Source organism: Oryctolagus cuniculus, chromosome 2, assembly GCF_051225735.1.
Source record: "Oryctolagus cuniculus isolate XC-2025 breed Fujian yellow rabbit chromosome 2, ASM5122573v1, whole genome shotgun sequence".
Taxonomy (NCBI): Eukaryota; Metazoa; Chordata; class Mammalia; order Lagomorpha; family Leporidae; genus Oryctolagus; species Oryctolagus cuniculus.
In genome coordinates this window covers 159,604,897-159,617,961 of record NC_142868.1, presented here as the reverse complement: position 1 = coordinate 159,617,961, position 13,065 = coordinate 159,604,897, and the positions used below count along the sequence as shown (strand labels likewise).

The 13,065-nt window shown below is 47.4% G+C and overlaps 1 protein-coding gene across 3 annotated transcripts in view; it reads left to right on the top strand.

The window, feature by feature from the left end:
* The first annotated feature begins 7,641 nt into the window (after positions 1-7,641).
* Positions 7,642-13,065, top strand: part of PPP1R21 (protein phosphatase 1 regulatory subunit 21) — an 85,430-nt gene continuing 80,006 nt past the window's right edge. For 2 of the 3 annotated variants that reach the window (XM_002709720.6, XM_089327684.1), the window contains exon 1: positions 7,642-8,373. In XM_002709720.6, the coding sequence (XP_002709766.2) occupies positions 8,020-8,373 (354 nt within the window). In that variant the 5' untranslated portion in view covers positions 7,642-8,019. Of the gene's footprint in view, positions 8,374-8,735; positions 8,813-13,065 lie in introns of all 3 variants that reach the window. The other variant, XM_089327683.1, reaches the window with a different exon arrangement.

The window sequence follows — 13,065 nt, the reverse complement described above, 5'->3', positions numbered from 1 at the left end:
GCATCCCTTATGGGCCCCAGTTCGAGTCCCAGCTGCTCCACTTCTAATCCAACTCCCTGCTAATGGCCTGGGAAAAGCAGCCCAGGATGGCCCAAGTGCTGTGAACTCAAGCCTGAGCAAAGCTTATCATACCGCTGTATGTCCTCCGTCAGTCACATCACAGCCTTGTTGTGCTTAGGGACGTTGTCTAGTGCTAGACAGCACTCAGTACTGCATGGGCCCTCCTGAACAGCAAACCACCAGCAAAGGTGGGACACTGAATGCATCGCAGGAAGCACGCATACTTGCAGCGCGAGAGTGGGAACGCGAGCGAGACAGTGGCAGGCTTTGTTGCTCTGCAGCCGGGAACGTGGCCTTTGGGTGGCTCACATCTTCTGTTCTGTCCCTGTTTGCAAGTGACATGGAAAATGTTGTGATTTGGGGATTACCGATATACTTTGGGCAAATTTTCAGATACTGAGTCTGTGAATAATGAAGATTAGCTAAACAGTGTACACCAGAGCCTGCTGTGAGTTGGTAAAATCCAATTTTTGCTTGTGTTATGTGAATTTTTAGAGACGTGAGAGTTAAATGTGTAGTATTCAGATATAAGCCACTCACTATTAGCTTTGGTAAGCTATTAAAGGAATGGCATTGCATTTAAAATAGTCCTCAGGTCAGGAGCTGTTCTTCATAATAAGATCTAAGACTCCCAAAATTGTGGGTTCCCGAGGCCACTTGGGAGCTCACTTTTCATCTTTACCTCAACCACGCTCCAAAATCACAAAACAGGTATGAGCCCCACAACTGTAGATCGTCTGCCCACCCATGCCACGGCTCCAAAGGATCCAATGTGTGTGGTGAGGAACGTGCTTCACAGAGGGGCGACACCTTGAGCCGGGACCGGGGTGATCCTGCTTTTCTTTCCGTATCTTCCCTGGGGTGACCTCACCTTGCGCAGTCTCCCGTGTGGGAGCTGCAGAACTTGTACTCCATCACAACCACTCCACAATGCACGGGAAGCCACCAGGTCCTCTTTCATGCCAGCCCTGTTGTTCGGAGTGGAGGATGAAACATAAACATACTGACTCCGGCCTATGTGGTCTGACCGCAGTGGATTCCCATATGAGGTACGCAGAGAAAATGGACCCTTCCTTCCTTCCTTTTTTTTTTTTTTTTTACAGGCAGAGTGGACAGTGAGAGAGAGAGACAGAGAGAAAGGTCTTCCTTTGCCGTTGGTTCTCCCTCCAATGGCCGCCGCAGCTGGCGCACCGCGCTGATCCGAAGGCAGGAGCCAGGTGCTTCTCCTGGTCTCCCATGGGGTGCAGGGCCCAAGCACTTGGGCCATCCTCCACTGCCTTCCCAGGCCACAGAAGAGAGCTGGTCTGGAAGAGGGGCAACCGGGACAGAATCTGGCGCCCCGACCGGGACTAGAACCTGGTGTGCCGGTGCCGCGAGGCGGAGGATTAGACTAGTGAGCTGCGGCGCCGGCCAACCCTTCCTTTCTTTAGCATGGATCTAGTCTTCCCCGAAGTCGCCTCTCTGTTGACAGTGCAAAGCCTAACTCATAAATGAATCACATTCTAGTCTCTTAGTGAAAAATTCACTTTTGGTTTACAGTAACCCCTCTTTGCAGGAAACGTGTTTGTCCCCACTTCCATCCCCTTCCTCTCTGCTCTTAGGTCACTTTTGGGTGTGTGGAGAGCACACTGTGCCCTCAAGAGTATGGTAGGGACCGTGGAACTGTAGCAACTGTGCCCCCGGGGCAGCTTTCTGGCTCTCACTGGCCGTGGAGTGTCCCTGCTGACCCTGGTGGCACCTATCACAAAAGCTTTCATCTGGGCAAAAAAAAGTGGTTTGGTCTCTCATGACATGGCTTGATCTTGGGGGGAAGGGGGCGTGTCCTGCTAACCTGCCTCTCCTATGTATTGATGACCCCATGTTAGAGCTGACTGCTCCAGGGATGGGCACCTCGCCAGGCAGCACCCATCAGAGACCTATCTGAGGAATTTTCAGATTGGAACTTAGTTTGCCTCTGGGGACAAGGCTGTGAAATGGGAGCCCAGGCCCTGTGTGCCGCTCTGCTTGCTACCCTGTAGAAGCAGAAGTAGACCTGCAGGGCGGGGCAGAGACAAAGAATGAGAGTTGAAAAAGCATTCAGACCGGGGCCTTGAGATCCTGCAGCTCTGTTCTTCCTGTTACTGCGTGAAACACGCGACTTCCAGTAAATTCCCCTTTTGGGTGTAAGATAGTTTGAATTCAGTTTCTCTTAACAACTGAACAGCAAAAACACCCAAACCATATGCTTTTAAATGTTTTAGTGATCATTATAGCACTTGCATATTTTCAGTAATTCTAGGACTTGCATTTATACTATTCTCCATAAATATACTGTACTTTTTGAGAACTATTATTGGCAAATATGAAACAATTGAAATTTTTTTTAAAAGATTGATTGATTTGAAAGGCAGAATCACAGAGAGGGAGGGAGAGAGATCTTCCATCTGCTGGTTCACTCTACAAATGGCTGCAGTAGCCTGTGCTGAGCCAAGTAGAAGCCAGGAGCCAGGAGCTTCACCCAGTTCTTTCTCCCATGTGGGTGCAGGAACCCAGGCACCTGGGCCACCCTCCATTGCTTTCCCAGGTGCGTTAGCAGAGAACTGGAATGGAAATGGAGCAGCTGGGACTCAAACCAGCACTGATATGGGATTCTGGCTTCACAGGTCATGGCTTTACCCACTACGCCACAGTGCCAGCCCCAATTGAGATTCTAAAAAATTTTCTTATGAAATGTAAAACCCACACAAGAAAGTGCACAAACTAAACCTATACCTCAGAAGGAAGTATCATGAAATTAACACCACATAGGTGAGAAATAGAACATTGTCAACACCCCCTAAACTCACCTCATGTCCCCTCCCAACACTTGTCATTACTTCCCCACAAAAAGTCACCATGCTTCTTTGATGGTGATTGCATCCTTACACTTTTTTCTTCTTCTAGTTTGGTCACCTGAGCTGTTAGCTGAATTCTGCTATTTTAAAATATTATATTAATGAAATCGTACAGTATAAGTTTTTTTTTTTTTTTCAGAATCCAGCCTATTTTTCTCTGGATGACTTTTTCTGAGACTTACTGAAAAACTAGTATAGCTGCAGCTTGGTCTTTTTCATTGCTGCTTAGTGTCCCATAAAATGAATGTGCTCGTTCATTCAGTTATCCACTCTGTGCATAGACATTTGATTTTCTTTTATTTATTTATTTGAAAGTCAGGGTTACAGATAGAGAGAGGAGACAGAGAGTGAGAGAGCCTCCGTCTACTGGTTCTCTCCCCAGATGGAGCCAGGAGAAAGGAGCTTCTTCCTGGTCTCCCATGTGGGTAACAGGGCCCCAAAGACTTGGACCATCTTCCGTTGCTTTTCCCAGGCCATAGCATGGAGCTGGATTAGCAGTGGAGTAGCCAGGACTTGAACTGGGGCCCACATGGGTTGCTGGCATTGCAGGCGGCTATACCTGCTATGCCCCAACGCCAACCCATGAAGCTTTTTTGGTTTTGTTTTTGGTAATTAGGGTTAATGCTGCTATGAATATTTCTGGTGAAAACTCTTGGTGAAAATGCTCACATTTTTACAGGGTATATACCTTAGAATTACTGGGGCCTGTATACTGTATGGATCCTTTCAAATGAGTAGATAATAACACATTTTTTCCCAAATGACTACACCCGTTCACATTCTTACTCGCATTTTATGTATGTTTCTCTAGTTCCATATCTTCCCTAACACTTGTCACTCTTTAATTTTCGTCATTTGTGTGGGGTGCAGTGGTATCACTGAGGTTTTACTTCTACTTCCTCCTGATGACTAATGGAACGGAGTATGCTTTTGCATGTTTCTTCATTATTTTTATATCTTCCTTTGTGAAGTGTTTTTTGACGTCACTTGGTCATTTTCCATGTGGTTGCCTTTCTTCTTTATTGATTTGTGAAAGCTCTTTATATATTTGGATAAGGGACCTTTGTAGTATAAATATGTTGCAAGTGGAGTCTGTACTGTGGCATAGTAGGTCAAGCAGCTGCCTGTAGTGCTGTCATCCCTTATGGGCACTGGTTCATGTTTTGGCTGCTCCACTTTCTGTCTTTTTTTTTTTTTTTTAAGATTTATTTATTTATTTGAAAGAGTTACAGAGAGAGAGAAGGAGAGGCAGAGAGAGGTCTTCCATATGCTGGTTCACTCCCCAACTGGTTTTGAACTGGTGCCCATATGAGACTCCGGCACTGCAGGCGGCGGCTTAACCTGCTACGCCACAGTGCCGGCCCTGGCTGCTCCACTTTCAATCCAATTCCCTGCTAATGCATCTGGGAAAGTAGCAGAGTATGGCTGAAGATCTTGAGCCCCTGTGCCCACGTGGGAGACCTGGAAGAAGCTCCTGGCTCCTGGCTTTGGCCTGGCCTAGCCCTGTCCATTGTGGCCATTTTGGGGAGTGAAAAAACAAATCAATCAATCAATCAATCAAGGACTTAGGCTGTCCTCCGTTGCTTTCCCTGGCATTTTAGCAGGGAGCTGGATCAGAAGTGGAGCAGCTAGGACTGGAACCAGTGCCCATATGGTGTGCTGGCACTGTAGATGGCAGCTTTACCTGCTGCACCATAGCACCAGTCCCTCAACTGAAATTTTAAAACAATGCATTTGACAGAAGAAATAGATTGGAGAGTGGAAAGTACATTTAGAAATTCAGCAAAATGAACTTATACAGGTTCTCTGACTAAAGTTGCACATTTTTTATGATTAAAAATTCTAGGGGCTGGTGCTGTGGCACAGCAGGTTAATGCCCTGGCCTGAGGCGCAGGCTTCCCATATGAGCGCTGGTTTGAGACCCGGCTTCTCCACTTCCAATCCAGCTCTCTGCTATGGCCTGGGAAAGCAGTAGAAGATGGCCCAAGTGCTTGGGCCCCTGCACCCGTGTGGGAGACCCAGAGGAGGCTCCTGGCTTCAGATTGGCCCAGCTCCGGCCGTTGCGGCCAGTTGGGGAGTGGGCCATCGGATGGAGGACCTCTCTCTCTCTCTCTCTCTCTCTCTCTCTCTGCCTCTCCCCAAAAATTCTATTGATTTTTTAAAAAGATTTATTTATTTATTTGAAAGGCAAAGTTAGAGAGACAGAGAGAGATCTTCCAAACACTGGTTCACTCCTTAAATGGCTGCAATGGCCAGGGATGGGACAGGCTGACATAGGGGCCAGGAGCTTCTTTCGGGTTTCCCATGTGGGTGTAAGGGCCAAACTTGGACCATCTGCTGCTGCTTTCTCAGGCATATTAGCAGGGAGCTGGATTTAAGTGGAGCACCTAGGACTCAGACCCATATGTGACCTGCTGCGCCACAGTGCCAGCCCCCCAAATTCCATTCTTTTACAACCATGGAAATATATTCACAATATTTAATTGTCCCACTTTGTTGGTATCACAGAAAACTAATAATAATAATTTAAATATCCATTGTCTTAAAGGTACTGGACTGTATGATTTGTCTATCACCAAACTGAAAAATGTAAACATTTTTAAAAAGTTTATAATTTACTTACCCATTACAATGACTGATATAACATGTAGACTCAGCCCTTCTCTGTTAAAGTCTTGGCTTACTCACAAATGGATTAACCCAGGGTAGTGCAAATACATTTTTTATTTTATTTTTTAAGATTTATTTATTTATTTGAAAGTCAGAGTTACACAGAGAGAGAAGGAGAGGCAGAGAGAGAAAGAGAAGTCTTCCATCCACTGGCTTACTCCCCAATTGGCCACAATGGCTGGAGTTGCACCAATCTAAAGCCAGAAGCCAGGAGCTTCTTCCGGGTCTCCCACATGGGTGCAGAGGCCCAAGGACTTGGGTCATCTTCTATTGCTTTCCCAGGCCATAGCAGAGAGCTGGATCGGAAGTGGAGCAGCCAGGACTTGAACTTGAACTGCCCGTATGTAATGCCAGTGCTGTAGGCCGTGGCTTTACCTGCTACACCACAGTGCTGGCCCCGCAAATACATTTTTTAGAAAGATGTATTTATGGGGCTGGCACTGTGGTGTATGGGTTAAGCCACCATCTGCAGTGCCAGAATCCTATATGGGCACCAGTTGTAAAGTTGGCTGCTCCACTTTCAGCCCAATTTCCTGCTGATGTGCCTAGGAAAACAGAAGAGGATGGCCTAAGTGCTTGGGCCCCTGCAGCCCCTGAGAGACCCAGGCCTAGCCCAACCATGGCTATTGTGGCCATTTGGGGAGTGAGCCAGTGGATGGAGGCTCTATCTCTCCCTTTCTCCCTTTCTTTCTGTAATTCTTTCAAATAAATAAATAAATCTTAGAGAGAGAGAGAGAGAGAGAAATCTTCCATTCACTGGTTTACTCCTGAAATGGCTGCAACGGCCAGTGCTGGGCCAGGCCAAAGCTAGGATCCAGGAGCTTCCTCTGGGTCTCCCACATGGGTGGCAGAGCTCAAATACCTGGGCCATCTTATGCTGCTTTTCCCAGACCAATAACAGGGAGCTGGATTGGAAGCAGAGCAGCCAGGACACAAATGGGCACGCATATGGGATGCTGGTGTTTCAGGTGGCAGCTTTACCTGCGATGCCACAACACTGGCCCTGCAAATACGTTTTTTTAACCATGGAGAATTTCATTCTGAAGTGGAAATATTAAATATTTACATTAGAAAATTTAAAGAAAGAAAATAACATTTATGATCTTTTGTTCTTTCCAATCACATTATCTTTTCCCCTTTTCTTACTAGAGGCAACCACTATGCAGAGTTTGATGTGTATCATTCCAGTTTTTGTTTCTGTGTTTTTAGTACATGTTCAAGCATCTATGAACAATACAAATTTTACTTTATAATTTTATTATTAGTTATTAATGTTTAGGATCTTCCATCTATTTCATTCTCCAAATGCCTGCAACAGCCAGGGCTGGGCCAGGCCAAAACCAGGAGCCTGGACCTTCAATTAGATCTTCACCATTACCTGCTGCCTCCTGGGATGCACATTAGTAGGGAGCTGGACTGGAAGCCAAGAGTCAGGACTCAAACCAGCACTCCTATATGGGATGTTGGGATCCTAAGGGGCACCTTAACCCCACAGTGCCACAACACCCACCTTGTTATTTTGAATGAATTTTTTATACTATAGTGTACTGCAGTTTGCTTTTCATATTTATCATGGTGTTTGGCCATGTTGATATATAGATATATGCAGATTTGTGTAGACTCTAGGTGGTTGTTTTAACTGCCACAATGTAACTTAACAGCAGTTACTAACTTATTTAGCCATACCTTTATCAATGAACATTTCAATGCTGCGATGAATTGTAATGCCTAGAACAACTCTAAAAATATTTAATGAATGAGTGGAAGCGGTATAATTTTATAATTCAAGCAAAAGCAGCAAAAATAAATAAATAAATAAATGGTCTCAGCAGGTTGGTTTTGTTTCAATTTACCCCCACCTGTTTTTTTGTTTTGGTTTTGCAGTTAACATCCATTCTCCATACGCAAGGCGACAATCAGCACCTGAAATTTCCCAGCGGTCTATTACTCAGCCACTGTGAAAGCTCTGGTGTGGTGTGTGTTTACCAACAGGGATGGGGGATGGAGTGAGTACAGTATGGACACAAACAAGTAATATCAGAACACAAGCCATCTAGTGTTTGGTCGGGAGCAAGAGCGAGTGGCAGCAGCAAGCGTTACAAATTTTGGGGCGGTCTGAGAGTTTACAGCGAAGGGCAAGCGCGGCGCTGCCATAACCCGATGAGGAGATAGCACAATACAACGGACTCTCCCCATTGGGGTTCTGAAAGATGTAACCAGCCAACGCCAGTCGGTTGCCATGGGAACCACGGGGCGGGGTACGGCCAGAATTCCTGAAGCGCTTAGAATGTTTCTTCTTCCGGTCCTCCGCCCTTCGCAACCACTGCCCCTCTCCTCAGTACCCCGCCCATTCTGTAGCTTCTCATTCTCTTCCTTTTGAATCCGCTCTCTCCGTTCCAGGTCGCCATCTTCGACCATGCGTCAAGATGGCGCCCTCGGTCCCAGAGCAGAGCCGAGGCGCGCGCGGCGTGCCGGGGCGCGGGAGGGTGGGGCGGCGGCACTGAGACGTCGCCCCGCCTCCGGGGGTCGCTCCGCCCTCGGCCCCACTCCACCTTCCTCCCACCCCGCGAACCCGGAAGTGGAGGAGGCGCGGCGGCGGTGGCCGAGCAGGCAGACGCTGGCAGATCCGTCCCCGGGAGCGAGCCTGGGGTTGGGGGCGGGGGGTGGGGCGGAGCGGCCTGGGCATCCTGGCCTGGACGGGGCGGGGGAGGCCATGGCCTCGGCCGAGTTGCAGGGGAAGTACCAGAAGCTGGCTCAGGAGTACTCGAAGGTACCCATCGTGGGCGGGGAGTAAGGGATCCCTGGCCCTGCGGCCTCGGGTTGCCTTGGCAGCGACTTGTCGGGACGGTGGGGGCTGCTGAGGGGGCACGCGAGCGCCCCTCTTCTCCCCTCTGCTGCTCTGTCCACCATTACCGCGCCTCCACCTGCAGCTCCCAGGAGATGTGGCCGGGCGGTGTCTGGGTCCGTGTGCGTGACTGCAGGAAGGAGCTGGAGTTCGGTCCTTCCTTCTCTGAACTAGCGGGCTTGGGACTGCGATGTCAGAAATCCTGGCCGCTGCTCTGGTGTTGGCCGGGAGGGGAAGGGAAAGGTGTGGGACCGCCCCTCATCTCGCTGCTTCCTTAATTTTTCCAGCCCAGTGATGGGGAAGATCAACCTTTCTCCCTTCCCACAGGGATGCCATTGAAGATAGAGACCTCCAGTTTGGGAGGGTAAATGGAGTCCTTCGTTCAACTGCCTCACTGCGAGTGGGTGGTTCCAAGTGTGTTGCGTGCATTGGCAAGGTGTTGTCTGGGATGATTCTGAAAACATGACTTCTAGGGCTGTGTCCTCTGCCTCTTGTCCCTCGGTCTCCTGGAGTGAGGCAGAGCACTCAGCAGGTGTTCAGTACATGTTGAATTAAGCAAAATAAGGATCTGTCCCTTTGTGGTGTGTATGGCATCCGTTTTCTAGAGGATGGAAGGAGCCCTGTGTTTGGAGAAGGGTGGTGCAGTTTCTGGACAGGGTGGTTCCTTCTGAGTATTCTAATGAACTTATTACAACAGAATCTTGGTCTTTGGCCATGCAGCAGTCATGAAGCTTAGTTTTCAGTGGTCTTGGCCTTCATGGAATCTACCGAGGGACAGCCTCCTTAATACCATTTGGAGAAACTGAAACAAGTTTTTTTCTCCTTACGGTTTTACTCAATGAATATTCAGCAAGGTGCAACAAAATGTTCTTTGAAAAGTAAATCCTATGCCTAAACAGACACATTCACTATCAAATAGAAGCCTTTTAAGATACTAGACTTAGTCCAGTGGTGCAACCCTTAGCAAAAGTATTTTGCATTTCCATCTGTGGCACGGTGTCAGTGATGGCAAGTTTTCATCCTTTGAAGGAGGATTTCCTGGTTCAAGGGGCCAGAAGTTGTTTGGAGCAAATCCCTGTGATGAAGTGGGGTGGGGGTGGGTGGAGATGGCAGTGCTCAAATTTGTCTCTGTGTGGTTGAAAATATTTCATCAGTATGAGGGAAACAGAATTTCTTTACCAGAAAGTAAACAAGCTTAGAAGGCAATTCCAAGTCGCAAAATAAGATTTCCAAAAATGTTTTGAGCAATGATCACATTGCTGAAATAATTGTGTAGCCTCCTCAAGTAATAAAAACTTGGGAAGATTTTATTCTTTGTGGCATGTCAGCTTGTTCAGCAGACACTATGTTATGAGCCCCCTGTGAGCAGTCAGCCAGGGTCTGTTGAATGAGGCAGGGTTCCAGCTTAAGGAGTCACCTTTAACAGAGTGTTCAAACATGGTACATAATTATGATACAGTATGACAGGTGCTAGTTCAGTGAGAACAGAGGGGACATTGTGGGGAAAGGTGTCAGTTACTTAGATTGGGGAGTAGGGAAGGAGGAGGGAAGGAGAAGGTGGCAGCTTTCTGTGCAAAGGAGTAATTTGTTTGCTGACATAGAAGCTCCTTAGATACATGGCAGAGAGTGGGAAAATGCGCTTGGAGAGGTGATCTGGACCCAATCGTGGTGGTGGTGGGGCATATTGTGTGAACTTTATTTTTTTTCTTTTTAAAGATATTTATTTACTTATTTGAAAGAGAGCAGGAGAGACAGAGAGGGAAGGAGAGAGAGATTTTCATCCATTTTCATCCACTGTCCAAATGGCTACAAGGGCCTGGCTCAGACAGGCAGAAGCGAGGAGCCAGGAGCTTCATCTGGTTCTGCCATGTGGGTGGCAGGGGCCCAAGTACTTGGGCCATCTTCTGCTGCTTTTCCAGGTACATTATTAGAGAGCTGGATTGGAAGTGGGGCAGCTGGGACAAGAACTGGCACCCATATGGAGTGCCCATGTCATAGGTGGCAGCTTCACCTGAGCCACGGGGTTGGCCTTGAACTTTACATTTTGAGAAATGGACATATGCCAAAGGTTAGTTGGGGAGTGACATTACTCCTGGGAAGAAAACTGGCAATTGTATGGAGAGTGGATTGAAGTAGGGAAAGATTGCTGAAAAGAAGTCTGGACCATAGGCTCTTGGAATAGTTTCAGGGAGCGTAATATAGGATTAGATAAAGTTAGTGCCTTGTGAGATAGGAAGATCTAGATTCAGGAATTACGGTTAAAAAAAAATACTAGGCTCTGTCCATTTTGAGTACCTGCTTTGTGCATAGCACTAAACCCGTGAAGAGTGTGTGAGACACTCATCCTGTGTCTCCTTTCTTGGGGTTTGGTGAGTGAGGGAAGACTCAGAGTTGATCCTGAAATTTTGAGGTGAGGGGTCCTGACTGCCCCTGACAGAGTGAGGGCCGGCAGGAAGGAGGACCTGTTTGGATATGTTACAAGTTAGATGCTTCAGGGCTGGAAGGCACATTGAAGTTAAATTAATGGGGCCAGCGTGGTGTAGGGGCTAAAGCTGTCGCCTGTGATGCTGGCAACCCGCATGGGCACTGGTTTGTGTCCTGGCTGCTCCACTTCTGACCCAACTCCCTGCTAATGGCCTGGGAAAAGCAACTGAAATGGCCCAAGTGTTTGGGCCCCAGCTACCTGTGTGGGAGACTTTGGAAGAAGCTCCTGACTTCAGCCTGGTCCTGCCCGGCTGTTGGGGCCATCTGTGGAGTGAACCAGTGGATGGAGGATCTCTCTCTCTTTCCCTCTCTGTAACTCTTTCAAATAAACAAATCTTAAAAACAAGAAGTTAAGTTACCGTTTACATACTAGCTTTAGGTGACATTGGAGATAATTGCTGAAAATTTGTAATGGAGATGGAGTGGCTAAAAGTCAGGACAAGGACTAGCATGTTTGGAATAGTTCTGTAAGGATGAACTTGGAGAGTTAATCAGGGTAGAAATTGCAGGGTATACCCGTGGGAAGGATATGCCAGAAGGAAGAGGAGATGCTAAGGAGACTGTAGAAGACTGATAGACTTGGGCTGATTTCCCCTATCAGGCCTGAGTATTTTTTTATTTTAATTGTAATGTGATGGAAATTTCAGAAGATGAGAATCGAGACTGGTCAAAAAGCCTCATGAGTTTTTTTGTCCTGTGTCTGTTCTCATGCCAGGCTGTGTCTAGATAAGATCTCTGCTGCCTCTGGAAGGGGTATTTCACCTTTTTATTACTTTCCCTGCTGCAGAGATCCTGTTACAACATTTTGTTTATTTAGCATACAAAGTAAAAATATTAATCTGTAGAAGGAAACCTCCATATCGAGAGAGCAGCAAATAAGGAAACCAAGGACATTCAGAGAACCTTCTCCTTCTGTTTTTTAAAAATGTCTCTTTATTTTTAATTTTGTTTGAAAGGCAGACAGAGCGTGAGAGCGTGCACAGGCACTCTCTTCCACCTGCTGGCTCACTTCCCAAATGCCCGCAACAGCAGGATTGGACTAGGCTGAAGCCAGGAGCCAGGAACTCCATCAGATGGGTAGCTGGGACCCAGGTACTGTAGCCATCATCTGCTACCTCCCAGGAGGCCTTAGCAGAACAGTGGATCTGAAGTGGAGGCAGGTGTCCTAAGCAATGGCTTAACTCCTGCTCTGCCACAGTGCCTCCCCTTCCTTCTTTTACAATGCTGATTTCAGTCTGTGTTTTAGGAAAAGGCCCATCCCTTGCTCAAGATCTGTGCTCATGATCATTTTTCCTTTTGACAATGGGGCGGTGGGGAGGGGAGAAGCAGTCTGAGGAGCTCCCATGAAAGAGACTGAGGATCTAGTTAGACAAAAGATGAACCATGGGGCTCCGGGCTGTGGCATAGCAGGTAAAGCTGCTGCCTGCAGCGCTGGCTTCCCTTATAGGTGCCAGTTCGCCCTGGCTGCTCCACTTCCTATTCAGCTCCCTGCTAATGTGCCTGGGAAAGCAGCAGAAGATGGCCCAAGTGCTTGGGCACCTGTACCCGCAAGGGAGACACAGAAGCCCTTGGCTCCAGGCTTCAGCCTGGCTCAGCCCTGGCTGTTGCAGTCATTTAGGGAGTGAACCAGCAGATGGAAGATGTCTCTATTTGCCTCTGCCTCTCTGTAACTCTGCCTTTCAAATAAATAAACAGATCTTTAAAAAATAAAATGAACCATGGAGGCTGAATAAGGTGAGAATTGCTGAGGCAACCGGGTTGACAAAACAAAGCATTGTGGAAGGGTCAGCAAAATGGAGATGAGAACCCCAGTACTTTGAACCATTAGGAGGTCATTAGAAGTTTTTAAAAATTTGAGGTTCAGTGGAGTAGGTGGGAGAGGAAAGGTATGCAAATGTTGGTTTTCAGAGATTTAGGAAGATAACCAGTAAGAGATACAAGTCATCGCTTTGAGATGTGAGGGAAAGCTTATCAAGACCTTAGGTACTACACTGTAGATGAAGAACGAAAGACCGTTTGTTTCTTGCTTGTTGTTTCTTTGGCCTGCTGTGCATCGGGTGCCCTGGTGTATCTTGTTAGGAAGAAGAGATGTGAAAAGTGCTCAGCTCTGGCTTGATTTCGGCCTGCTTTGTT